General features: G+C 50.7%; 1 protein-coding gene across 3 annotated transcripts in view; it reads left to right on the top strand.

The window, feature by feature from the left end:
• Positions 1 to 25,025, top strand: part of LOC140398096 (uncharacterized) — a 75,285-nt gene extending 50,260 nt beyond the window's left edge. Inside the window, exons 11-14 of one of the 3 annotated variants that reach the window (XM_072486334.1) lie at positions 4,924 to 5,044; positions 6,889 to 7,001; positions 10,652 to 10,716; positions 24,887 to 25,025. In XM_072486334.1, coding sequence (XP_072342435.1) covers positions 4,924 to 5,044; positions 6,889 to 7,001; positions 10,652 to 10,716; positions 24,887 to 24,902 — 315 coding nt within the window. In that variant the 3' untranslated portion in view covers positions 24,903 to 25,025. Of the gene's footprint in view, positions 1 to 4,923; positions 5,045 to 5,474; positions 5,807 to 6,888; positions 7,002 to 10,651; positions 11,037 to 24,886 lie in introns of those variants that run through there. The other 2 variants (XM_072486333.1, XM_072486335.1) reach the window with 2 other exon arrangements.
• Positions 25,026 to 25,386: the final 361 nt, after the last annotated feature.

Here is a 25,386-nt window from a genome sequence, read left to right as displayed (position 1 = left end):
GGTCAGCCTGGTTTCGCACTGGACTACACAGTCATAGCGGTCAGCCTGGTTTCGCACTGGACTGACTACACAGTCATAGCGGTCAGCCTGGTTTCGCACTGGACTACACAGTCATAGCGGTCAGCCTGGTTTCGCACTGGACTGACTACACAGTCATAGCGGTCAGCCTGGTTTCGCACTGGACTGACTACACAGTCATAGCGGTCAGCCTGGTTTCGCACTGGACTGACTACACAGTCATAGCGGTCAGCCTGGTTTCGCACTGGACTGACTACACAGTCATAGCGGTCAGCCTGGTTTCGCACTGGACTGACTACACAGTCATAGCGGTCAGCCTGGTTTCGCACTGGACTGACTACACAGTCATAGCGGTCAGCCTGGTTTCGCACTGGACTGACTACACAGTCACAGCGGTCAGCCTGGTTTCGCACTGGACTACAAAGTCATAGCGGTCAGCCTGGTTTCGCACTGGACTGACTACACAGTCATAGCGGTCAGCCTGGTTTCGCACTGGACTGACTACACAGTCATAGCGGTCAGCCTGGTTTCGCACTGGACTGACTACACAGTCATAGCGGTCAGCCTGGTTTCGCACTGGACTACACAGTCATAGCGGTCAGCCTGGTTTCGCACTGGACTGACTACACAGTCATAGCGGTAAGCCTGGTTTCGCACTGGACTGACTACACAGTCATAGCGGTCAGCCTGGTTTCGTACTGGACTGACTACACAGTCATAGCGGTCAGCCTGGTTTCGCACTGGACTGACTTCACAGTCATAGCGGTCAGCCTGGTTTTGCACTGGACTGACTACACAGTCATAGCGGTCAGCCTGGTTTCGCACTGGACTGACTACACAGTCATAGCGGTCAGCCTGGTTTCGCACTGGACTGACTACACAGTCATAGCGGTCAGCCTGGTTTCGCACTGGACTACACAGTCAGCGGTCAGCCTGGTTTCGCACTGGACTGACTACACAGTCATAGCGGTCAGCCTGGTTTCGCACTGGACTACACAGTTAGCGGTCAGCCTGGTTTCGCACTGGACTGACTACACAGTCATAGCGGTCAGCCTGGTTTCGCACTGGACTGACTACACAGTCATAGCGGTCAGCCTGGTTTCGCACTGGACTACACAGTCATAGCGGTCAGCCTGGTTTCGCACTGGACTGACTACACAGTCATAGCGGTCAGCCTGGTTTCGCACTGGACTACACAGTCATAGCGGTCAGCCTGGTTTCGCACTGGACTACACAGTCATAGCGGTCAGCCTGGTTTCGCACTGGACTACACAGTCATAGCGGTCAGCCTGGTTTCGCACTGGACTACACAGTCATAGCGGTCAGCCTGGTTTCGCACTGGACTACACAGTCAGCGGTCAGCCTGGTTTTGCACTGGACTGACTACACAGTCCTAGCGGTCAGCCTGGTTTTGCACTGGACTACACAGTCATAGCGGTCAGCCTGGTTTCGCACTGGACTGACTACACAGTCATAGCGGTCAGCCTGGTTTCGCACTGGACTACACAGTCAGCGGTCAGCCTGGTTTCGCACTGGACTACACAGTCATAGCGGTCAGCCTGGTTTCGCACTGGACTGACTACACAGTCATAGCGGTCAGCCTGGTTTCGCACTGGACTGACTACACAGTCATAGCGGTCAGCCTGGTTTCGCACTGGACTGACTACACAGTCATAGCGGTCAGCCTGGTTTCGCACTGGACTGACTACACAGTCATAGCGGTCAGCCTGGTTTCGCACTGGACTACACAGTCATAGCGGTCAGCCTGGTTTCGCACTGGACTGACTACACAGTCATAGCGGTCAGCCTGGTTTCGCACTGGACTGACTACACAGTCATAGCGGTCAGCCTGGTTTCGCACTGGACTACACAGTCATAGCGGTCAGCCTGGTTTCGCACTGGACTGACTACACAGTCATAGCGGTCAGCCTGGTTTCTCACTGGACTGACTACACAGTCATAGCGGTCAGCCTGGTTTCGCACTGGACTGACTACACAGTCATAGTCAGCAGTTCACCAGTTTGTTTGGTACAATTTGTCTCAGTATTCCCCTCCATTGACTCTTGTTGGCAAAGATGCACATGTGTGTATGGTTGTCAGGGTAAATCTGGCCTCACTGTGGTCAAATAATTGTTCATTCCTGTAAGGCTCGTGTGAAGAATAGCTATTTTAGCTGAGGTACTGTGAGCATTAGGCAATACCTGTGGCAAGAGAAACAGGGTTAACTTTTAATATTAGTGACCTTCGGTCAGAACTGGCAAAAGTTAAAAGCCTCGCCAGCTTTAAGCAAGCACAGAATCAGAGAAAAGCCAGGGATGAAGATGGGACAAAAGGGAAGGTCTTTGGTACAATGATAGACCGGGGAGATTAAACGACAAAGGGGATGAAGGTGCAATGCAAATACGGATGCTAATGGGACAAGGAAAGAAACAGAAAAACGCATGCCGAGATTATGGTCTGAAATAATTCAGTTCAGGAGGTTGTAAGGAGTCCTGTTCCCTGACCTTCTGTTGTCAGTGAGCAGAATGAGACTGTTCCTTTAGAAGGGCAGCACGGTAGCACAGTGGTTAGCACAATTGCTTCACAGCTCCAGGGTCCCAGGTTCGATTCCGGCTTGGGTCACTGTCTGTGCGGAGTCTGCACGTTCCCCCGTGTCTGCGTGGGTTTCCTCCGGGTGCTCCGGTTTCCTCCCACAGTCCAAAGACGTGCAGGTTAGGTGGATTGGCCATGCTAAATTACCCTTCGTGTCCGAAAAGGTTAGGTGGAGGTGGGGTGGAGTTGTGAGCTTAGGTAGGATGATGTTTCCAGGGGCCGGCGCAGACTCGGTGGGCCGAATGGCCTCATTCTGCCCTGTAAATGCTATGATTCTAAGACAACAGGGTGGAATTAGGAGGAAAATAAAGAGATGAGAAGAGAGGATAAGTATTGAAATCATTTGATAACAACCAGGAATTACTGAGTGAGAAAGGAAACGGGAGCAATAGCTCAGAAAGAATGTGAAGCAGCAAGAGATCGGAGCAAAGCAATGGAGAATTGGAGATGGACTGAACCCCAAAATCAGCAGGTTTATAATCACAGTGTAAAGACCATAGTCACTCGCAGTGCTGACTTAGCCAGTGGGGGCGCTTTTCCGGCCTCATTGTGTCCAGTGCAAGTCTCACAATGTCAGGAAAACACTAGGAGAGCCCAGAAACCAGAGTGCCAAACGCTTCATGATGTCCCTGGGCTCTCCCAGAAGACATCACCAGATTCACACCCAACCAGGGCAGGAACCTGATTACCATTCATTTAAATATGCAAAATCTTCCCAATGTTCCCACCCTCCAGCGTGATGTGGAGCTGGCGGGAATCCCTGCTGGTCTCTACAAACGGAGACTAGACATGATGACCACGCCAGGGGGCTTAGAAGCCATTATAGCCCCTGGCTGGTTGGGGTCATGGCCAGGTTGGCACGGCCAAGGGACAGGGACTGAAATGGGGGCTGATGGGGGCGGGGCATTTGGTGACCCCATAGCGGAGTGTTGTTCAATTGGTGGGGGGGTTACTGATGCCGATGAGAATGTGGGGGGGGGGGGGGGCTGGTTTACTGATGCCAGCGAGCACGAGGGGAGTGTGGTTACTGATGTTGGTGAGGATGGGGGGGGGGGGAGTGTGGTTACTGATGCCGGTGAGGATGGGGGGGGGGGGAGTGTGGTTACTGATGTTGGTGAGGATGGGGGGGCGGGTGGGGGGGGGGGAGTGTGGTTACTGATGTTGGTGAGGATGGGGGGGGGGGGGGGGAGTGTGGTTACTGATGTTGGTGAGGGGGGGTGACCCGATGCCTGCTTGATGTGAGGGGGGGTGACCCGAACATTTGGTGGTGGGGAGGAGATTGCCCCTCTGTAGTGAAGCGTTGGGGGTGTTCCCCTTGTCTGCGAGGCTCGCGATCTCCATGGGGCAGGGGGAGGGGACCCGATCTCTGAGGAACTGGACCTGCTGCCGTGTTTAGGCCCTGCCCCTCCGTACCAACCAGCGCAAAACGTGCTCGCCTCAAAAAAAATGACACAGTACGGGAAGGTCGCAATCAGATTCGTTTTCACGCCTGAAATGACACTTTTGGTTACTTTTGGGGAGAATTCCGTCCAGTATTTGTGGGGTCAGTAGGGGAGGATCTATTTTAAATAAACTGTTTGGGTCCCTATGCCATTAGTGGATGATTGTCAGGGGAGCTGCTATAAGACAGCGGCCACAGCAGTCGATGGCACCCAGTCAGGAGGGGGGGGGGGGGGGGGGGGGGTGATTTCAGCCCTTTCAGCTATTTTTCTGAAAAGCATAGTGCAAATCTGGAGAACTGTCTTCTAATGGCTGCCAATGCTGAGGGTGCGTTGATTATAGTAAAGCTGCCATAGTCCCAAATGACCGTAGGCTGTTTTCCCTCCTTTGTGGGGGAGAGCTGACTGCTGGTCATTTAACCTGAGGATCACCACACCTCAGGCGAGGGGTAAGGTTGAGAAGGCGGGTTCTTCATGGACAATCCACCCGGCACGGGAATTGAACCCATGCTGTTGGTTTTGCTCTGCATCACGAACCAGCTGTCCAGCCAGCTGAGCTAAAGGAATGGAGGAATGCAGGAATTACTTTGAAGATCTTCAGGGGTCCAGGCCAAGATCCAGTTGGGCCCTCCTCAGGTTATGTGAATATAACCTGTGGTTTATTGATAGCAAGCATTTGAACTCTGTTCGGTACAGCCTGAAGAAACTGTAAAGGTGTTGTTGAGTTGTAATTGGCTTTGGCTGGGGAAGGACAATCTCTATCAAGGAGTTGGTGGGATCTCTCAAATTGTGAGATCAAGGTCCATTAGTAGTTTACAGTAATTAATAACACAAGCACTTTGGAGCCTAATAATGAACATATATTTTCATGCAGGTCAGGACATATGCCAGCAAGCGACTGATTGACATGTTCCTTCTGGAGAATCTGGTGAAGATTATAGGAAGACACGGGAGAGCATTCTCTGAAAAGATTGAGATGGACAGGCTATTAGACAGTGAGTCATTCTACTCTGTGTATCCATACATTGAGCAATGTGTACAGTTTACTGAGCACAGGACTTGCTTCTCCACACACACACACACACACACACACACACACACACGTGTGCACACACACAGTCAATGGTTCCCAAGAAAGGAGGAGGAGGAAAATCCATGAGTTCATCAAACCCCCCTTAGCCGATCTTCAAGCTGCCAATTAAGCAACTTTTGCAAAATCCCAAGAAGACTGGTGAGATTCAAATGTTTCAGTGAGTGAAAAGGAAGAGAGAATCTGAAAGAAATGGGGGTGATTCCATTGAAACAAATGCAGATTGGGACAGAGTCTGTGTATGCTTGTGCAACTTAGTGTTCGAAATAAAACCTAATATATAAACGACTGGATTCTCATAAAACACAATCTGGTTCACTCATGTTCTTCCTCAGGTAGTGTGACCGACATGTGATTGCAGACACTCAGCAACTGGTTGACTCTAAACTGGCCTCTGAATGGTTGAGAAAGGCATTTGATTGTATTCAACAAGGTGACTCACCACCACTTTCTGAAGCCTTGAGCAATAAAAGCTGGCCTTGCCGGTGACACACTCATCCTGTGAATGACGAGGCCAAGTGAACAGGCTGTTTGACTATGATGTGAAGATGCCGGCGCTGGACTGGGGTGGGCACAGGAAGAAACCTCACAACACCGGGTGTCTTCACCTGATGAAGGAGCAGCGCTCCGAAAGCTTGTGTTTTAAAATAAATCTGTTGGACTTTAACCTGGTGTTGTGAGACTTCTTACTGTGACTATGAGGCAGCATTGATCGGAGGATGTCATTACATTGCCGACACAAGTCCATGACAAATGGGGAAATGGGAATTTATAATAAAATAGAAAAATAACAAACAGACATTGGGCTGGATTTTCCAATCGGCGACGCCGAAATCGCGTACGGCTATGGGCCAGAGAATCAAAGTTTATGACCAAATCGGGGGGGGGGCTTTTGCGATGCTCCGCCCCCTCCAAAGCGCCACGTATCGACGGTCTCAGAACACTGCCTGAGGCCCGCCCCCCGTTGCTCCGCCCCCGACTGGCCAAGTTCCCGACGGTGTCGGTCACGTGTGGCCTCATCCGTCGGGAACTCGGTGTGGTGGCTGCGGACTCAGTCCAGCACCGCCACAGTCAGGGGAAGGCCGATCCGCGGGCAGGGGGGGGGGGGGGGGGGGCTTTATTCGGGGCTGGGGACACTGTGGGGGGGTGGTTCGAGGCAGGTGAGCTGGCCATAGGGGGGCCGCCGTATATCACGGCCCGGCCACTGCAGGCCCCCTCCATGCACGGCCACGGGCCCGACAATTCTCTGGGCCATAGAGGCAGCTGGAACCAGGTGTACACGCTGCCGGCATGTTAGCGCCCAGCAAAATTGGGAATCGGTGGCCGTTTTACACCATTTTCTCCACCGTTCCCACGCCGGCGTGGGGACATTGCCCCAGAATCGGAGAATCCAGCCTCTTGTCTTTGCAGTTGGGTTATTCTGTGTGTTCTAACTGCATTTGGCATTGGCTCAGGACTACATGAGAAATAGGAGCAGATCATTTGGACTCTCAAGCCTGCTACCGTTCAATACAATCATGGGCATCTGACAGTGGCCTGAATTCCACTTTCCAACCAGCCCCACAACCCTTGGCTGCCTTGTGATTGTGTTGATTTGGAAGTTGAAAGCACACTGACTGAGAAATGAGAGTGCAACTGACTGAGCCACAACTGATACCAGGTGGATTTGCAAGAACGTTTGCGATGAATGTTTGTTTCATTTCAGTGCCAATTCCCAACTCCAAACGTACTCAACATTTCCTTTTGTAGGTTGGATGCTCGATGTCCTGCTGGGGCAATACCTTAACATTACAAAACACAACAATTTAACTGTTGAAAATGTGGCTCTGAGGGATTACCACACCAAGGCTTTTACCAACGTGGTGAGTGCAAATTTCATACAATTAATTCCCAATATTTCCTGTTTGGCTCTCCTGCCTCCAGGTCGCCTGCAAGGGGCGGCACAGTGGTTAGCACAACTGCCTCAGCGCCAGGGACCCAGGTTTGATTCCCGGCTTGGGTCACTGTCTGTGCGGCGTCTGCACGTTCTCCCCGTGTGTGCGGGGGTTTCCTCCGGGTGCTCCGGTTTCCTCCCACAGTCCAAGCATGTGCAGGTTAGGTGGATTGGCCCTTAGTGTCCAAAAGGTTAGGTGGAGTTACAGGGATAGGGTGGGGACATGGGCATAGGTAGGATGCTGTTTCAGAGGGTCTGTGCAAACTCAATGGGTCGAATGGCCTCCTTCTGCACTGTAGGGTCTCTGATTCGAAGACCAGGTTTTTCTCTCCGTAATTTATTTTTTACATCTGTGGCTTCTGCATTTCCCAAGTGAGCGATTTTAAGACCTTTCAATTTCAAGCGCTGGCATCGCAACATGCAACAAAAAGATTTCACTACACTGTCCCCATCAAACACTCCCAGGACAGGTACAGCACGGGGTTAGATACAGAGTAAAGCTCCCTCTATACTGTCCCCATCAAACACTCCCAGGACAGGTACAGCACAGGGTTAGATACAGAGTAAAGCTCCCTCTACACTGTCCCCATCAAACACTCCCAGGACAGGTACAGCACGGGGTTAAATACTGAGTAAAGCTCCCTCTACATTGTCCCCATCAAACACTCCCAGGACAGGTACAGCACGGGGTTAGATACAGTGTAAAGCTCCCTCTACACTGTCCCCATCAAACACTCCCAGGACAGGTACAGCACGGGGTTAGATACAGAGTAAAGCTCCCGCTACACTGTCCCCATCAAACACTCCCAGGACAGGTACAGCACGGGGTTAGATACAGTGTAAAGCTCCCTCTACACTGTCCCCATCAAACACTCCCAGGACAGGTACAGCACGGGGTTAGATACAGAGTAAAGCTCCCTCTACACTGTCCCCATCAAACACTCCCAGGACAGGTACAGCACGGGGTTAGATACAGTGTAAAGCTCCCTCTACACTGTCCCCATCAAACACTCCCAGGACAGGTACAGCACGGGGTTAGATACAGAGTAAAGCTCCCTCTACACTGTCCCCATCAAACACTCCCAGGACAGGTACAGCACGAGCTTAGATACAGAGTGGAGCTCCCTCTACACTGTCCCCATCAAACACTCCCAGGGCAGGTACAGCACGGGGTTAGATACAGAGTGGACCTCCCTCTACACTGTCCCCATCAAACACTCCCAGGACAGGTACAGCACTGGGTTAGATACAGAGTAAAGCTCCCTCTACACTGTCCCCATCAAACACTCCCAGGACAGTAAGAAGTCTTACAACACCAGGTTAAAGTCCAACAGGTTTGTTTCGATGTCACTAGCTTTCGGAGCGCTGCTCCTTCCTCAGGTGAATGAAGAGGTATGTTCCAGAAACACATATATAGACAAATTCAAAGATGCCAAACAATGCTTGGAATGCAACCATTAGCAGGTGATTAAATCTTTACAGATCCAGAGATGGGGTGACGCCAGGTTAAAGAGGTGTGAATTGCATCAAGCCAGGACAGTTGGTAGGATTTCGCTCCGAAAGCTAGTGACATCGAAACAAACCTGTTGGACTTTAACCTGGTGTTGTAAGACTCCTTACTGTGCTCACCCCAGTCCAACGCCGGCATCTCCACATCATGACTCCCAGGACAGGTATAGCACGGGGTTAGATACAGAGTAAAGCTCCCGCTACACTGTCCCCATCAAACACTCCCAGGACAGGTAGAGCACGGGGTTAGATACAGAGTAAAGCTCCCTCTACACGGTCCCCATCAAACACTCCCAGGACAGGTACAGCATGGGGTAAGATACAGAGTAAAGCTTTCTCTGGTTTGTTCCGTCAATCCAGTTCAACGCCTATCCGAACTATAGGTCATACTGCCCAAGGTCTGTATCAATTGGAACATCATTTTGATTGTCTTTTTAAGTGAGATTGTGATATGGTGTTAAGGTGCTGGCGAAGTGCTATTGTCACTGACTCATAATCTCAAAATGTTCGGGTCCAAATCCCGCCACAGCAGGTCATGAAATTCGAATTATTTTGTTTTTTAATTTAGGAAACCCAATTATTGTTTTTCGAATTAAGCGGCAATTTAGCGTGGCCAATCCACCAACCCAGCACATCATTGGGTTGTGGGGGTGAGACCTACACAGACACGGGGAGAATGTGCAAACTCCACACGGACAGCGACCCGGGGCCGGAATCGAACCCGGGTCCTCGGCGCTGTGAGGCAGCAGTGCTAACCACTGCATCACTGTGCTGCCCTGATTAAGTTTGAATTCAAGAAAAATCTAGAATTAAAAAGATGCCCAAAAACCATTGTTCCACCAGTGTGCTTATGGGAGTGAAACCCTGCCGTCCTTACCTGGTCAGGTCTCTTACGCCAGATCGACTGCAAGGTGGTTCACTCTGAACGATTGCATTCAAGAACAATTCGGGTTGGACAATGCCTGCATCCCGTGAATGAATGAAAAAAAAGTGAGACATTTTGTGCTGCATGTTCATTAAGAATTAACTGATTGACATAAAACATATTTGCACAGTTTTACAATCCCATCTGGTGTTACTGCTGGACAGTCAGATCCCACATTGATTCAATAGATATTAATTTTTATTTTTGTTTAGTGATGTGGACGAACAGAGTCACAGGACGGCCAATTTGTTTTTAACCAAAGAATAAAACATTTGTTGAACAATAAAAGAGCAACTATAATACACTCATCCCAGCTATACCCCACTACTCCCTCATCCCAGCTATATCCCACTACTCCCTCATCCCAGCTATATCCCACTACTCCCTCATCCCAGCTATATCCCACTACTCCCTCATCCCAGCTATATCCCACTACTCCCTCATCCCAGCTATACCCCACTACTCCCTCATCCCAGCTATATCCCACTACTCCCTCATCCCAGCTATATCCCACTACTCCTTCATCCCAGCTATATCCCACTACTCCCTCATCCCAGCTATATCCCACTACTCCCTCATCCCAGCTATACCCCACTACTCCCTCATCCCAGCGATACCCCACTACTCCCTCATCCGAGCTTTATCCCACTACTCCCTCATCCCAGCTATACCCCACTACTCCCTCATCCCAGCTATATCCCACTACTCCCTCATCGCAGCTGGACTGTAGCAAGTATACTTCACGTTGTAAACTCTCATTATCATGCAGGTCTCTGAACCAACCCGAAGTCACCAACCTTTTAAAATTTAGAAACCAGATGAATTTACTTAAAGCTATATTTTATTTCTAATATCTAAATACAAATATAAATTACTTAAAATGCCCTAATAATTGGACATTAAGAAATAGCATGCAGGTATATTTATCCTATTTGGGCACTGCCAGCTGGCAGGCTAGTACCTACCGGCAGTCCCCTTCTATCTGATTCTTCCACTTCCTTTCTCTAAATTAAGGAATCATTCAGAATTCCAAGGGGAATGATGGAGAGATGAGGTATTCACGGTAAAAAGCAAGCCTCGCCCCACACATCGACAGCTGGGTAGACATGGTTGAATCAACAGTGACAGGTTTCTCTCTCCTGCAGGTGCTGGAGGTGGTCTTGACAGAGATCAGTGAACACATGGATGAAGACTTGGCTGACCTCTTCCAGTATGAGCGACAAATGGAGCAAACAAATTTAATTGTGGATTAGCGATATCGAGTGACTGGGATTGTGAATATTAGATTGACTGAGGCTGCGAATATTGGAGTGACAGAGACTGGAAATCAGAGTGACCGAGTCCATGGATATCGGAGTGACTGAGGCCGGGGATATCGGAGTGACTGAGGCCGGGGATACCGGAGTGACTGAGGCCGGGGATACCGGAGTGACTGAGGCCGGGGATACCGGAGTGACTGAGGCCGGGGATACCGGAGTGACTGAGGCCGGGGATATCGGAGTGACTGAGGCCGGGGATATCGGAGTGACTGAGGCCGGGGATATCGGAGTGACTGAGGCCGGGGATATCGGAGTGACTGAGGCCGGGGATATCGGAGTGACTGAGGCCGGGGATATCGGAGTGACTGAGGCCGGGGATATCGGAGTGACTGAGGCCGGGGATATCGGAGTGACTGAGGCCGGGGATATCGGAGTGACTGAGGCCGGGGATATCGGAGTGACTGAGGCCGGGGATATCGGAGTGACTGAGGCCGGGGATATCGGAGTGACTGAGGCCGGGGATATCGGAGTGACTGAGGCCGGGGATATCGGAGTGACTGAGGCCGGGGATATCGGAGTGACTGAGGCCGGGGATATCGGAGTGACTGAGGCCGGGGATATCGGAGTGACTGAGGCCGGGGATACCGGAGTGACTGAGGCCGGGGATACCGGAGTGACTGAGGCCGGGGATACCGGAGTGACTGAGGCCGGGGATACCGGAGTGACTGAGGCCGGGGATACCGGAGTGACTGAGGCCGGGGATATCGGAGTGACTGAGGCCGGGGATATCGGAGTGACTGAGGCCGGGGATACCGGAGTGACTGAGGCCGGGGATACCGGAGTGACTGAGGCCGGGGATATCGGAGTGACTGAGGCCGGGGATATCGGAGTGACTGAGGCCGGGGATATCGGAGTGACTGAGGCCGGGGATATCGGGAGTGACTGAGGCCGGGGATACCGGAGTGACTGAGGCCGGGGATACCGGAGTGACTGAGGCCGGGGATACCGGAGTGACTGAGGCCGGGGATACCGGAGTGACTGAGGCCGGGGATACCGGAGTGACTGAGGCCGGGGATACCGGAGTGACTGAGGCCGGGGATACCGGAGTGACTGAGGCCGGGGATATCGGAGTGACTGAGGCCGGGGATATCGGAGTGACTGAGGCCGGGGATATCGGAGTGACTGAGGCCGGGGATACCGGAGTGACTGAGGCCGGGGATACCGGAGTGACTGAGGCCGGGGATACTGGAGTGACTGAGGCCGGGGATACCGCAGTGACTGAGGCCGGGGATATCGGAGTGACTGAGGCCGGGGATATCGGAGTGACTGAGGCCGGGGATATCGGAGTGACTGAGGCCGGGGATATCGGAGTGACTGAGGCCGGGGTTATCGCAGTGACTGAGGCCGGGGATATCGGAGTGACTGAGGCCGGGGATATCGGAGTGACTGAGGCCGGGGATATCGGAGTGACTGAGGCCGGGGATATCGGAGTGACTGAGGCCGGGGATACCGGAGTGACTGAGGCCGGGGATACCGGAGTGACTGAGGCCGGGGATACCGGAGTGACTGAGGCCGGGGATACCGGAGTGACTGAGGCCGGGGATATCGCAGTGACTGAGGCCGGGGATATCGGAGTGACTGAGGCCGGGGATATCGGAGTGACTGAGGCCGGGGATATCGGAGTGACTGAGGCCGGGGATACCGGAGTGACTGAGGCCGGGGATACCGGAGTGACTGAGGCCGGGGATACCGGAGTGACTGAGGCCGGGGATACCGGAGTGACTGAGGCCGGGGATACCGGAGTGACTGAGGCCGGGGATACCGGAGTGACTGAGGCCGGGGATATCGGAGTGACTGAGGCCGGGGATATCGGAGTGACTGAGGCCGGGGATATCGGAGTGACTGAGGCCGGGGATATCGGAGTGACTGAGGCCGGGGATATCGGAGTGACTGAGGCCGGGGATATCGGAGTGACTGAGGCCGGGGATATCGGAGTGACTGAGGCCGGGGATATCGGAGTGACTGAGGCCGGGGATACCGGAGTGACTGAGGCCGGGGATACCGGAGTGACTGAGGCCGGGGATACCGGAGTGACTGAGGCCGGGGATACCGGAGTGACTGAGGCCGGGGATACCGGAGTGACTGAGGCCGGGGATATCGGAGTGACTGAGGCCGGGGATAACGGAGTGACTGAGGCCGGGGATACCGGAGTGACTGAGGCCGGGGATATCGGAGTGACTGAGGCCGGGGATACCGGAGTGACTGAGGCCGGGGATACCGGAGTGACTGAGGCCGGGGATATCGGAGTGACTGAGGCCGGGGATACCGGAGTGACTGAGGCCGGGGATACCAGAGTGACTGAGGCCGGGGGAATCTGAGTGACTGAGGCCGGGGATATCGGAGTGACTGAGGCCGGGGATACCGGAGTGACTGAGGCCGGGGAAGTCCGACTGATTTGGTTGTTGGTGTTTTAAACTCCAGATTGTCTTTTCAATGAAGGCATTGATTTTCCTTTCTTTCAACATCTCAATCCCTTTCCCAAAGGTAGTTTCTAAATTAAACTGACTGTTACATCTGTGAACTGCTGCTGTTCCACGGTGAGACTGCTGCTATTCCACGGTGACATAGTAATCTGGAGGCGAAGTGAGGAATGTTTGCAGGGTTTCGGCAGCTTTTCCTGATGCCGTGGGTTCAGAACTGTAAACCTGTACAGGGGTCTTAAACTTCATTTTCAAAGACAAGGGCAGCACAGGACTCCTTCACTATGCTGGCAACTTCATTTATGCAAGGGTCCACTTCTCAAAATCCTTGGGAGCTCCATAAAGTTTTTTGGCATCCTTTCTCTTTCATCTGACAGAACAGAGAACAATACAGGAACAGGCTCTTTCGGCCTCCAAGCCTGTACCGGTCATGATACCAACCTTTGACAAGGAAGCCCTCAGCGCTTCCTTGTGCCGTATCCCTCTATACCCATCCTATCCATGCATTTGTCGAGATGTCTTTTGAACGCCGTTAATGTATCTGCTTCCGCAACCTCCCCTGGCAACGCGTTCCAGGCACTCACCACCCTCTGTGTAAAGCACCTGCCTCGCATGTCTCCTCTAAACTTTGCCCCACGGACATTAAACATATGCCCCCTGATGACAGACCCCTTCACCCTGGGAAAGAGTGCCTGTCCATCCACTCTATCCATGCCCCTCATAATCTCGGAGACCTCTAACAGGTCACCCCTCAACCTCCGTCATTCTAAATGAAAACAGTCCGAGTCTATTCAGCCTCTCCACATAGCTGCCACCCTCCAGACCAGGCAACATGTTGGTAAACCTCCTCTGCACCCTCTCCAAAGCCTCCACATCCTTCTAGTAGTGTGGCGACCAGAATTGTGCGCAATATTCCAAGTGCGGCCTTACCAAGGTTCTATACAACTGGAGCATAACTTGCCAGTTTTTATCATCGATGCCCCGTCCAATTAAGGCAAGTATTCCATATGCTTTCTTGACTACCTTGTCCACTTGTGTTGCCACCTTCAGAGATCTGTGGTTCTGACGTGTCAGTCAGTGAAGTGTTTCACAATGAGAATGGTATCAGAAAACACTGACAGTCAGATTGACTGAGGGAGCCATTCTTTCCTGAAAGGTTAAAGATTTCCTGACCACACCTTTCAAGATTTCAAACGGATTTCAAATGTTTAGAAGAACTCTGAAAGATCTGTTTTAGAATATAATGAATGTTCATGTTCACCATCTTGAATCAGCAATTTAAACATCAGGGGCGCGATTCTCCGCTCCCCCTCCGGTTGGGAGAATCGCCTGGCGCGCCATTTTCCCCCGCGACGCCGGTCCGACACCCTCCCGCGATTCACCCAAGCGGCGAGAACGGCCCCGTCGTGTTCTGCGCGGCGCAAGCCGTAGAATCGCCCGTGGACCCAAAATGGCGATTCTCCGCTCTCCCCGCTATTCTCCGGCCCGGATGGGCCGAGCGGCCTGCCCAATACGACAGGTTCCCACCGGCGCCGTCCACACCTGGTCGCTGCCGGCGGGAACAGCGCGGGAACGCTGGGGGGACGGCCTGTGGGGGGGGGGGAGGGGGGGTTCCTGCACCAGGGGGGCCTCAAATGGGGTCTGGCCCGCGATCGGTGCCCACCGATCGGCGGGCCGGCCTCTATGAAGGAGGACTTCCTTTCCTCCGCGCCCCGCAAGATCCATCCGACATCTTCTTGCAGGGCAGCCTCGGGGAGGACGGCAACCACGCATGCATGGGTTGGCGCCGGCCAACCTGCGGGTGACGCCAGTTATGCGGCGCCAATGCCCGGTGCGCGCTGACGATGCTGCTTTCGCGACACGCCCCCCGAGTTCCTCGCGGCCCCACTCCTAGCCCATTTTCGGGCATTGAATCGATCGTGATCGGGGCCATTTCGCGCCGTCGTGAAACTCGATGGCGTGGGCACTTAGTCGCGGGAGCGGAGAATCGCGCCCCAGGGCTTTGATTTGTCTTGGCAGATAGTGCGAAGATCTGGACCCCTTCACCTGAGCTCCTAAGAACCAGTCAAAAACAATGCAGATGGTTTATATATAGAATAACAGATACTCAGGAGTGAGTTACAGACTGGAATCTAATCGAGGGGTTCAGGGTGGTTTCTATAGAATAACAGATACCTGGGAATGAGTTACAGACTGGAATCTAATCGAGGGGTTCGGGGTGGTTTATATATAGAATATCAGATACCCGGGAGTGAGTTACACACTGGAATCTAATCGAGGGGTTCGGGGTGGTTTATATATAGAATAACAGATAGCCTGGAGTGAGTTACAGACTGGAATCTAATCGAGGGGTTCAGGGTGGTTTATATATAGAATAACAGATACCCGGGAGTGAGTTACAGACTGGAATCTAATCGAGGGGTTCGGGGTGTTTATATATAGAATAACAGACACCCGGGAGTGAGTTACAGACTGGAGTTTAATCGAGGAGTTCTGGGTGGTTTATATAGAGAATAACAGATACCCGGGAGAAAGTTACAGACTGGAATCTAATCGAGGGGTTCGGGTGGTTTATATATAGAATAACAGATACCCGGGAGTGAGTTACAGACTGGAATCTTATCGAGGGGTTCGAGGTGTTTATATATAGAATAACAGATACCCGGGAGTGAGTTACAGACTGGAATCTAATCGAGGAGTTCTGGGTGGTTTATATAGAGAATAACAGATACCCGGGAGAAAGTTACAGACTGGAATCTAATCAAACTAATTTGATGACTATGAGAATGAAACTCAAGTTGCTTCGTGATCCTTCCAGGAAATTTACTTTTTCACGTAGTTCATTTAATGGGGATTAAGTTGTTGTGTGATTGCTGAAGGTTTACGGGGTGCTAACCAATTCTAAGTTGTCTTTGATGATAGAATGTAGAATGTATAAATACTTATAGAGTTCAGTTCTCCGACCATAACATCGGCCATCTGCACCCCCACCTCAGCCCACCATTGGCTTTAGATGTCAACCATGGTTCCCAATGTCCTCGGAGTACAAAGGTCATAGTTCAACTCCAACTTCAGCAATTTGACCAATTAATCCAGTCATGTCCTTCAGTGTAATACTGAAGAGAGGCTGTACTGCAGTAATACTGTGAGAGAGGCTGTGTTGTAGTAATACTGTGAGAGAGGCTGTGTTGCAGTAATACTGTGAGAGAGGCTGTGTTGCAGCAATACTGTGAGAGAGGCTGTGTTGCAGTAATACTGTGAGAGAGGCTGTGTTGCAGTAATACTGTGAGAGAGGCTGTGTTGCAGCAATACTGTGAGAGAGGCTGTGTTGCAGTAATACTGTGAGAGAGGCTGTACTGCAGTAATACTGTGAGAGAGGCTGTGTTGTAGTAATACTGTGAGAGAGGCTGTGTTGTAGTAATACTGAAGAGAGGCTGTACTGCAGTAATACTGTGAGAGAGGCTGTGTTGCAGTAATACTGTGAGAGAGGCTGTGTTGCAGTAATACTTGTGGTGTTGGGTGCTCTGGTGCACAGATGAGCCAACACAGTTGTATGTGGTCCAACTCTATTTTATTATAACTCTTATAATACAGTTCGTTCTGGATACTCTGCACGTGCTGTCTCCCTGAGTGTCCCCGGCTATAGCTGTGTCCTGGTTCTCCTCTGCCGCTCTTTCTGACCACCAGGGGTTGTGTCTGTGCTTTTATATCTTTCTGTCATTGGTTGTGGTGTTGTGTGTTCTGATTTGTCTGTTGGTGTGTCTATCATGATGTGTGTGTTTGAATATCATGACATCCCCCTTTTTTACAAAGACAAGTGCCTACGTGGTTATAAATACAATTGTGTCGTGAGTGCATCTAAGAGTGTGCGTTTGTGTTGTGTACAGCGTGTGTTTATGACGTAACTATTTACATGGGGCGATGTCGGGTGCGTCACACTAACAAGGTTGTACCATAACAAAACTTGGATGCGAGAGAGAAAAAAACTTGAACATTGGTCCGGTCAGACGATATCTGGAACAATAAACAACAACAGGTTATAATACAGAAGTGTTTGACTTTTTGAACGTATTAACAGCGTTATAAGTCCAGTCTAGTGGGTGACCGCCTCAAGAATGGGCTGGTCCTCAAGCCGGTTCAGCTGTGGAGATTTGTGGTCACACTGGTTCACCTTGGACTGTTGGAGGTGATGCTGTTGCCGAAGTCTCTACTTTACCATTTGTTGTACTTCGTGCAGTGCTTGGTCTTTTTCATTCTTGCAAATATGACATTCAACATCTTTGTTAGTGGTGCCCTGGCTGTGGTTTGGTTCTGGTGGCGATGGAAGGGGCATGATCCGTGGCATCTCCACGAAGTCATCCTTGGGAACCAGTGGAGGATCCGGCGTGTGCGTACGGTGCAGTTGCGAGCGTGGAAGGCGGCACAGAGCCCGCTGATTGCGCCTACGCACCAATCCATCCGCCCTGCATGCCAGGAACAAGGTGGAGTCTGTTTTCTTTTTATGTTTGTGGTGGACGGCATCTTGTAGCCGATGGGTCGTTGCCATTGAAGTAGCACCATCACTAATATCATGCAAGGCGATGACTGTGCCAGATGTGGAAGTTGGCCAAGACCGTGTACGCTGGTTCCGGCCACCTGCTGTGCCGGAAGGGCGACTCCGCAGAGAAACGTCGAAGCATGTCGCCTTGGAGAGAGAATTGTTGCTCGCATCAACGGGCGATGGCGCGAGTTGGTGTGTCCATCTTGGACCGCCGGTGCTGGTTGCCACTGCCGACCCAGTGGGACTGCCACGCGATCCATTCCCTGTCGCCGTGGCATCTGCCGTCACCCTGAGCGTGCCATCACCGAGGCCGCGACACTGCCCGTCCGGAGCAAGGTCTGGCGTGCGCAGATCAGAGTCGGCGCTTGGCTGCTCCCCATCTGGAGTCCGGTCTGCCTTCCGTCGATGCCCCCCGTCCGGAGTCCCAACAGGTTCACTGGAGGCAGCCGAGATTCCCTGAAGCTGCACTTCTGGAGTCGGAACATGCAGGAATGCACCAACCAGTGGAGAGGCTCGAGCCATCGAGGGTGGAAGCGGTGCGCCGCCACCGCAGTCGTCAGTGGTCCCACCGTGATCGTTGAGTGCCTTGGTACGCACTAGGCGAGGTCTGTCACCTTGCACCTTTTGCATGGGAAGTGGGATGCTGTCGTCACTCGTCTCACATCCCGTGGATAGATCGTCATTAGCAGCTTGCTGTTCACTAGGGTTGGGTAAATTGTCAGAGTTTTCATCTGGTGGTGCACACCATGTCGGTGGACTGTCATTGTCTTGCCATTGTCCTTCATTTGGGCTTTTCTTCTTTGGAACTTTGAATCTTCCCCCAGACATTGCAGAACCTTGTTTATTACCCCCAAATTCTCCCATATGTATGGTCTCGAATATAGTATCCACTGTTTCTATCGACATTGTACCATTTTCCAAAGAACATTCCGTTTCACTTTTCTTCTCAGGTACCTCATATGTAACTTTGTTTGATGTACATGCCTTCATGGTCTCTGGGTCTGATTTTGCTGGGACTGGCATGGTCACAGTCTCTTTTTTACTGTTCTCAATTGCCCACATCATACTCCCCATACATAACTGCTTGAGCACTGGGGTTAGTGTGGTACAATGGATAATCGGTTCGACCTTATCTGCATCTTCATCATTAGTGGAAAGCACACTTGGTTCACTTGAAACTGCTGTGGGTGTTAAATTCGTTATCTGGCTACTCGATGTCGGTGTCCTCAGGATTCTTGCTCCAATGTTCTGCTCAATAATCAGTGGAGTGTGTATAGGTTCAATGCAATTAATGTTCCCTTCCAGGTTTGAAGAGTCATTACTGACTAACTGCTGGTCTCCGAAGTTGGGATTTTGCGGCATTGTGTTGAAGGGAGACATTTGTCCCTGCTGTGGATATGAGTCAGGTTGTGTTATTTCCATTACCTGAGGATCAATGTCTTGTCCATTTTTTCGATCCGTACTAAAACACTGGCAATTCTCAGTCTGCTCCTTGCAAGTTAAACATACAATTAATTTCGTTAGGAAATCCTCAGCATCCTTCTGTGGCCGTGCTGCATTATTAATCTCTGTTCGGCTACAATGATCCTGAAGGTCAGCGCATAAACCTTTTTTCTTCGGGCTTGGACGAGGCGATTCCTTTGGCTTGTCTTCAGTTGGGCTTGAACAGTCTTCAGCGCTGTGCCCTTTATTGTAGCATGAGAGACCGTCATGGTCATGCTGCTGTGTAGTGGAGCATGGTAGGCTGTTATAGCCTTCTTGCTGTTCACGGGAGCATGGCAGACTTGCATCGTCTGCCGCTGGTTGGTCAGGAGAGGTTGCTAGACCCTCATGGTCTTGTTCCTGCAAGGACTGCGCTCTGGAGTCTTGCGTTCCTTCCATCGTGGAGTCCGTCCACGAGCTCTCTGTGGAGGCTTGTGACACTGGAGTCACTTCTTGTTCGTGCAAGGACTGCGCTCTGGAGTCTTGCGTTGCTTCTATCGTGGAGGCTGTCCACGAGCTCTCTGTGGAGACTTGTGACACTGGAGTCACTTCTTGTTCGTGCAAGGACTGCGCTCTGGAGTCTTGCGTTACTTCTATCGTGGAGGCTGTCCACGAGCTTGCTGTGGAAGCTTGTGACACTGGAGTCACTTCTGGTTCATGCGAGGACTGCACTCTGGAGTCTTGCATGTCTTCTTTCATAGAGTCGGGAACGTTGAGCGGGACGTGGACCACGCTCTGTGTGGCAGCAGGGCACTCTCCGTGTGCTTGCACCGCTCCCTGTCTGTTAATGTCAGGCTGCAGCATCATCCGGTACTGATAAGTTGGAACGTCATATCTGCTGGGTTGAAGATCCTCAAATCCGAAAAATGAATCCGCATCTGCGTCGGATTCAGTATGGGGGCCGCCAATGTGCAACACGAAAGGTTCGTCCGAGTCATAGTCATATAGGACCACGGAGCTATCATTGGGCTCGCGAGGTCCGGAAACACTGTAAAAATCGTCATCGAAGTATTCAAGGTCGGAATCATCGGCTTGTGCGTAGGTAACTGCTTGTCGGAGGGTTCTTCGGAGGTAAAATTCATGTCCTGGGTCAATTTGCGGCACTGCGCTGTCATTCCAGGTGAGGGAAGGTTGTTTTACAGCTTTAACAGATTTTTGTTTTTTTGATTTGGGACGTTTCCCTTTTAAATTGGATTTGGGACATTTCCTTTTTAAATTGATCCAGTCTTGGGCCTCTGACATCCTGACGCTCGGTATGTAGCACGTAGGAAGCGACTGCGCATGCTCAGATCGCTGTTCCTTTACCGATGGCCGTTTTCTTAACTGCGGATGCGCAGCATCTCGCGCATGCGCAAACGAAACTTCCGGTTCTGCGCACTTCTCGCGCAACTGTGCTAGCGTTATACCTTTAGCAAGATGGCCGTCGACCTCGACCCAGCCTTCTCTCAGGCCCGGGATTTCGGGCTCCGGGATCCCAGCCACGAGGTGAGTACTGCAGCTTTTCTTACCTTTAAGTCCCCATTGGATTGCGTATTCTTCACAGTACTTGGCGAATTTGCCCATGACTGCCTGGTAATCGTGCCTTTGCTGCCTCCTGAAGAACCTGAACCTTCTGAATATTTCTCTTGCCCTTGCACCGGCGACGATGAGGAGAAATTCAATTTTTTCCTTATCATCCAGGTCTTGGAGTTGAGCTGCCGCCAGGAACATCTCGAACATTTGCCGGAATCGCCGCCAGTTTTCGTGGAGGTCGCCGTCGCACTGGAGCGCCTGCGGAACCGGGAGCTCGTACATCATGTCTGGGCACCGCTGGTTGTCTCTGTACACTGGATGTATGCCGGCAGGTATCGATCCACTCCTGTACCATGTGGTGTTGGGTGCTCTGGTGCACAGATGAGCCAACACAGTTGTATGTGGTACAACTCTATTTTATTATAACTCTTATAATACAGTTCGTTCCGGATACTCTGCACGTGCTGTCTCCCTGAGTGTCCCCGGCTATAGCTGTGTCCTGGTTCTCCTCTGCCGCTCTTTCTGACCACCAGGGGTTGTGTCTGTGCTTTTATATCTTTCTGTCATTGGTTGTGGTGTTGTGTGTTCTGATTTGTCTGTTGGTGTGTCTATCATGATGTGTGTGTTTGAATATCATGACAATACTGTGAGAGAGGCTGTGTTGCAGCAATACTGTGAGAGAGGCTGTGTTGCAGTAATACTGTGAGAGAGGCTGTGTTGCAGTAATACTGTGAGAGAGGCTGTGTTGCAGCAATACTGTGAGAGAGGCTGTGTTGCAGTAATACTGTGAGAGAGGCTGTATTGTAGTAATACTGTGAGAGAGGCTGTGTTGCAGTAATACTGTGAGAGAGGCTGTGTTGTAGCAATACTGTGAGAGAGGCTGTGTTGCAGTAATACTGTGAGAGAGGCTGTGTTGCAGTAATACTGTGAGAGAGGCTGTATTGTAGTAATACTGTGAGAGAGGCTGTGTTGCAGTAATACTGTGAGAGAGGCTGTGCTGCAGTAATACTGTGAGAGAGGCTGTGTTGCAGTAATACTGTGAGAGAGGCTGTGTTGTAGTAATACTGTGAGAGAGGCTGTGTTGCAGTAATACTGTGAGAGAGGCTGTGTTGCAGTAATACTGTGAGAGAGGCTGTGTTGCAGTAATACTGTGAGAGAGGCTGTGTTGCAGTAATACTGTGAGAGAGGCTGTGCTGCAGTAATACTGTGAGAGAGGCTGTGTTGCAGTAATACTGTGAGAGAGGCTGTGTTGCGTAATACTGTGAGAGAGGCTGTGTTGCAGTAATACTGTGAGAGAGGCTGTGTTGCAGTAATACTGTGAGAGAGGCTGTGTTGTAGTAATATTGTGAGAGAGGCTGTATTGCAGTAATACTGTGAGAGAGGCTGTGTTGCAGTAATACTGTGAGAGAGGCTGTGTTGCAGTAATACTGTGAGAGAGGCTGTGTTGCAGTAATACTGTGAGAGAGGCTGTGTTGTAGTTATACTGTGAGAGGCTGTGTTGCAGTAATACTGTGAGAGAGGCTGTGTTGCAGTAATACTGTGAGAGAGGCTGTGTTGCAGTAATACTGTGAGAGAGGCTGTGTTGTAGTAATACTGTGAGAGAGGCTGTGTTGTAGCAATACTGTGAGAGAGGCTGTGTTGTAGTAATACTGTGAGAGAGGCTGTGTTGCAGTAATACTGTGAGAGAGGCTGTGCTGCAGTAATACTGTGAGAGAGGCTGTGTTGCAGTAATACTGTGAGAGAGGCTGTGTTGTAGTAATACTGTGAGAGGCTGTGTTGCAGTAATACTGTGAGAGAGGCTGTGCTGCAGTAATACTGTGAGAGAGGCTGTGTTGCAGTAATACTGTGAGAGAGGCTGTATTGTAGTAATACTGTGAGAGAGGCTGTGTTGCAGTAATACTGTGAGAGAGGCTGTGTTGCAGTAATACTGTGAGAGAGGCTGTGTTGCAGTAATACTGTGAGAGAGGCTGTGTTGCAGTAATACTGTGAGAGAGGCTGTGTTGCAGTAATACTGTGAGAGAGGCTGTGTTGCAGTAATACTGTGAGAGAGGCTGTGTTGTAGTAATACTGTGAGAGAGGCTGTATTGCAGTAATACTGTGAGAGAGGCTGTGTTGCAGTAATACTGTGAGAGAGGCTGTGTTGCAGTAATACTGTGAGAGAGGCTGTGTTGCAGTAATACTGTGAGAGAGGCTGTGTTGTAGTAATACTGTGAGAGAGGCTGTACTGCAGTAATACTGTGAGAGAGGCTGTGTTGCAGTAATACTGTGAGAGAGGCTGTGTTGCAGTAATACTGTGAGAGAGGCTGTGTTGCAGTAATACTGTGAGAGAGGCTGTGTTGTAGTAATACTGTGAGAGGCTGTGTTGCAGTAATACTGTGAGAGAGGCTGTGTTGCAGTAATACTGTGAGAGAGGCTGTGTTGCAGTAATACTGTGAGAGAGGCTGTGTTGTAGTAATACTGTGAGAGAGGCTGTGTTGTAGCAATACTGTGAGAGAGGCTGTGTTGTAGTAATACTGTGAGAGGCTGTGTTGCAGTAATACTGTGAGAGAGGCTGTGTTGTAGTAATACTGTGAGAGAGGCTGTGTTGCAGTAATACTGTGAGAGAGGCTGTGCTGCAGTAATACTGTGAGAGAGGCTGTGTTGCAGTAGTACTGTGAGAGAGGCTGTGTTGCAGTAATACTGTGAGAGAGGCTGTGTTGCAGTAATACTGTGAGAGAGGCTGTGTTGTAGCAATACTGTGAGAGAGGCTGTGTTGTAGTAATACTGTGAGAGAGGCTGTGTTGTAGTAATACTGTGAGAGAGGCTGTGTTGCAGTAATACTGTGAGAGAGGCTGTGCTGCAGTAATACTGTGAGAGAGGCTGTGTTGCAGTAGTACTGTGAGAGAGGCTGTGTTGCAGTAATACTGTGAGAGAGGCTGTGTTGCAGTAATACTGTGAGAGAGGCTGTACTGCAGTAATACTGTGAGAGAGGCTGTGTTGCAGTAATACTATGAGAGAGGCTGTGTTGCAGTAATACTGTGAGAGAGGCTGTGTTGCAGTAATACTGTGAGAGAGGCTGTGTTGTAGTAATACTGTGAGAGAGGCTGTGTTGTAGTAATACTGTGAGAGAGGCTGTGTTGTAGTAATACTGTGAGAGAGGCTGTGTTGCAGTAATACTGTGAGAGAGGCTGTGTTGCAGTAATACTGTGAGAGAGGCTGTGTTGTAGTAATACTGTGAGAGAGGCTGTGTTGTAGTAATACTGTGAGAGAGGCTGTGTTGCAGTAATACTGTGAGAGAGGCTGTACTGCAGTAATACTGTGAGAGAGGCTGTACTGCAGTAATACTGTGAGAGAGGCTGTGTTGCAGTAATACTGTGAGAGAGGCTGTGTTGTAGTAATATTGTGAGAGAGGCTGTGTTGCAGTAATACTGTGAGAGAGGCTGTACTGCAGTAATACTGTGAGAGAGGCTGTGTTGCAGTAATACTGTGAGAGAGGCTGTGTTGCAGTAATACTGTGAGAGAGGCTGTGTTGTAGTAATACTGTGAGAGAGGCTGTGCTGCAGTAATACTGTGAGAGAGGCTGTGTTGTAGCAATACTGTGAGAGAGGCTGTGTTGCAGTAATACTGTGAGAGAGGCTGTGTTGCAGTAATATTGTGAGAGAGGCTGTGTTGCAGTAATACTGTGTGAGAGGGAATTTCCAAGAGACAGTATTGAGCAAAAATCTTTGGTACCGGAAAAAAATGTGAATTATTTAATTTAAATCCCGGCACCGATTTGTTCAAAGCATATCTTGTTTGACTGTATTGCCTGATTTTTTTGGTGAAGTAACTGGTTTGATTCTGGAAATGTGGTTAATGTTACATTCATGGGCTTTGGAAAGTGTTTGGTGAAGTCCGACAGAATCGATTTGTTATCTGAAGTTTAGTCGATGAGACCGCAGAGACAGTGGCAGTATGATTGTGAAATCGAGAATACTCGATCGAACAGCAGGAATTTTGGATCCTGGTTGTGTTTTAGACTGCAGATAGTTCTGACTCTAAAACCTTGGCGTCACTGGAATAGAAAATCAGTCGTGATATCTGTTCTATTTTTAAAATATATTTAGAGTAACCAATCATTTTTTCCAGTTCAGGGGCAATTTAGCATGGCTAATCCACCGAGCCTGCACATCTTTGGATTGTGTGTGTGAAACCCACGCGAACAACAAGGGGAGAATGTGCAATCTCCATGCGTACAGTGACCCAGGGCCAGGATCAGACCTGGGTCCTCGGCATCGTGAGGCAGCAGCACTAACCACTGCTCCACCGTGCTGGCCCAGGAGGATCAGTATCCAGGACCTGCTGCAAGATTGATGTGCCTGAGCACTGGCTCCACTCCAGAACCATTCACACTGAAATGCTGGGTGGCACGGTGATGGGTTCACTGGGTGAGAGGCAGTTTATGTCTTCAAACCAATAACTCGGCCCATGTCAAAACGATTACTGACTCTCTCTTCGTAATTCCCAGACCCAGGAAAACTGGGTTTCTTCTGCACTGTGGTTTGGCATGACACTGGCCAGTTCTTTCACCCAGCAGCCTAACTGGGCCTCTTCTTCTGTCATAGCCGAAAAGCTCTGTCTCCAGTGAG

Source organism: Scyliorhinus torazame, chromosome 21 (assembly GCF_047496885.1).
Source record: "Scyliorhinus torazame isolate Kashiwa2021f chromosome 21, sScyTor2.1, whole genome shotgun sequence".
Lineage (NCBI taxonomy): Eukaryota > Metazoa > Chordata > Chondrichthyes > Carcharhiniformes > Scyliorhinidae > Scyliorhinus > Scyliorhinus torazame.
The sequence above is the reverse complement of the archived record's forward strand: the minus strand, read 5'-3'. Positions and strand labels throughout refer to the sequence as shown.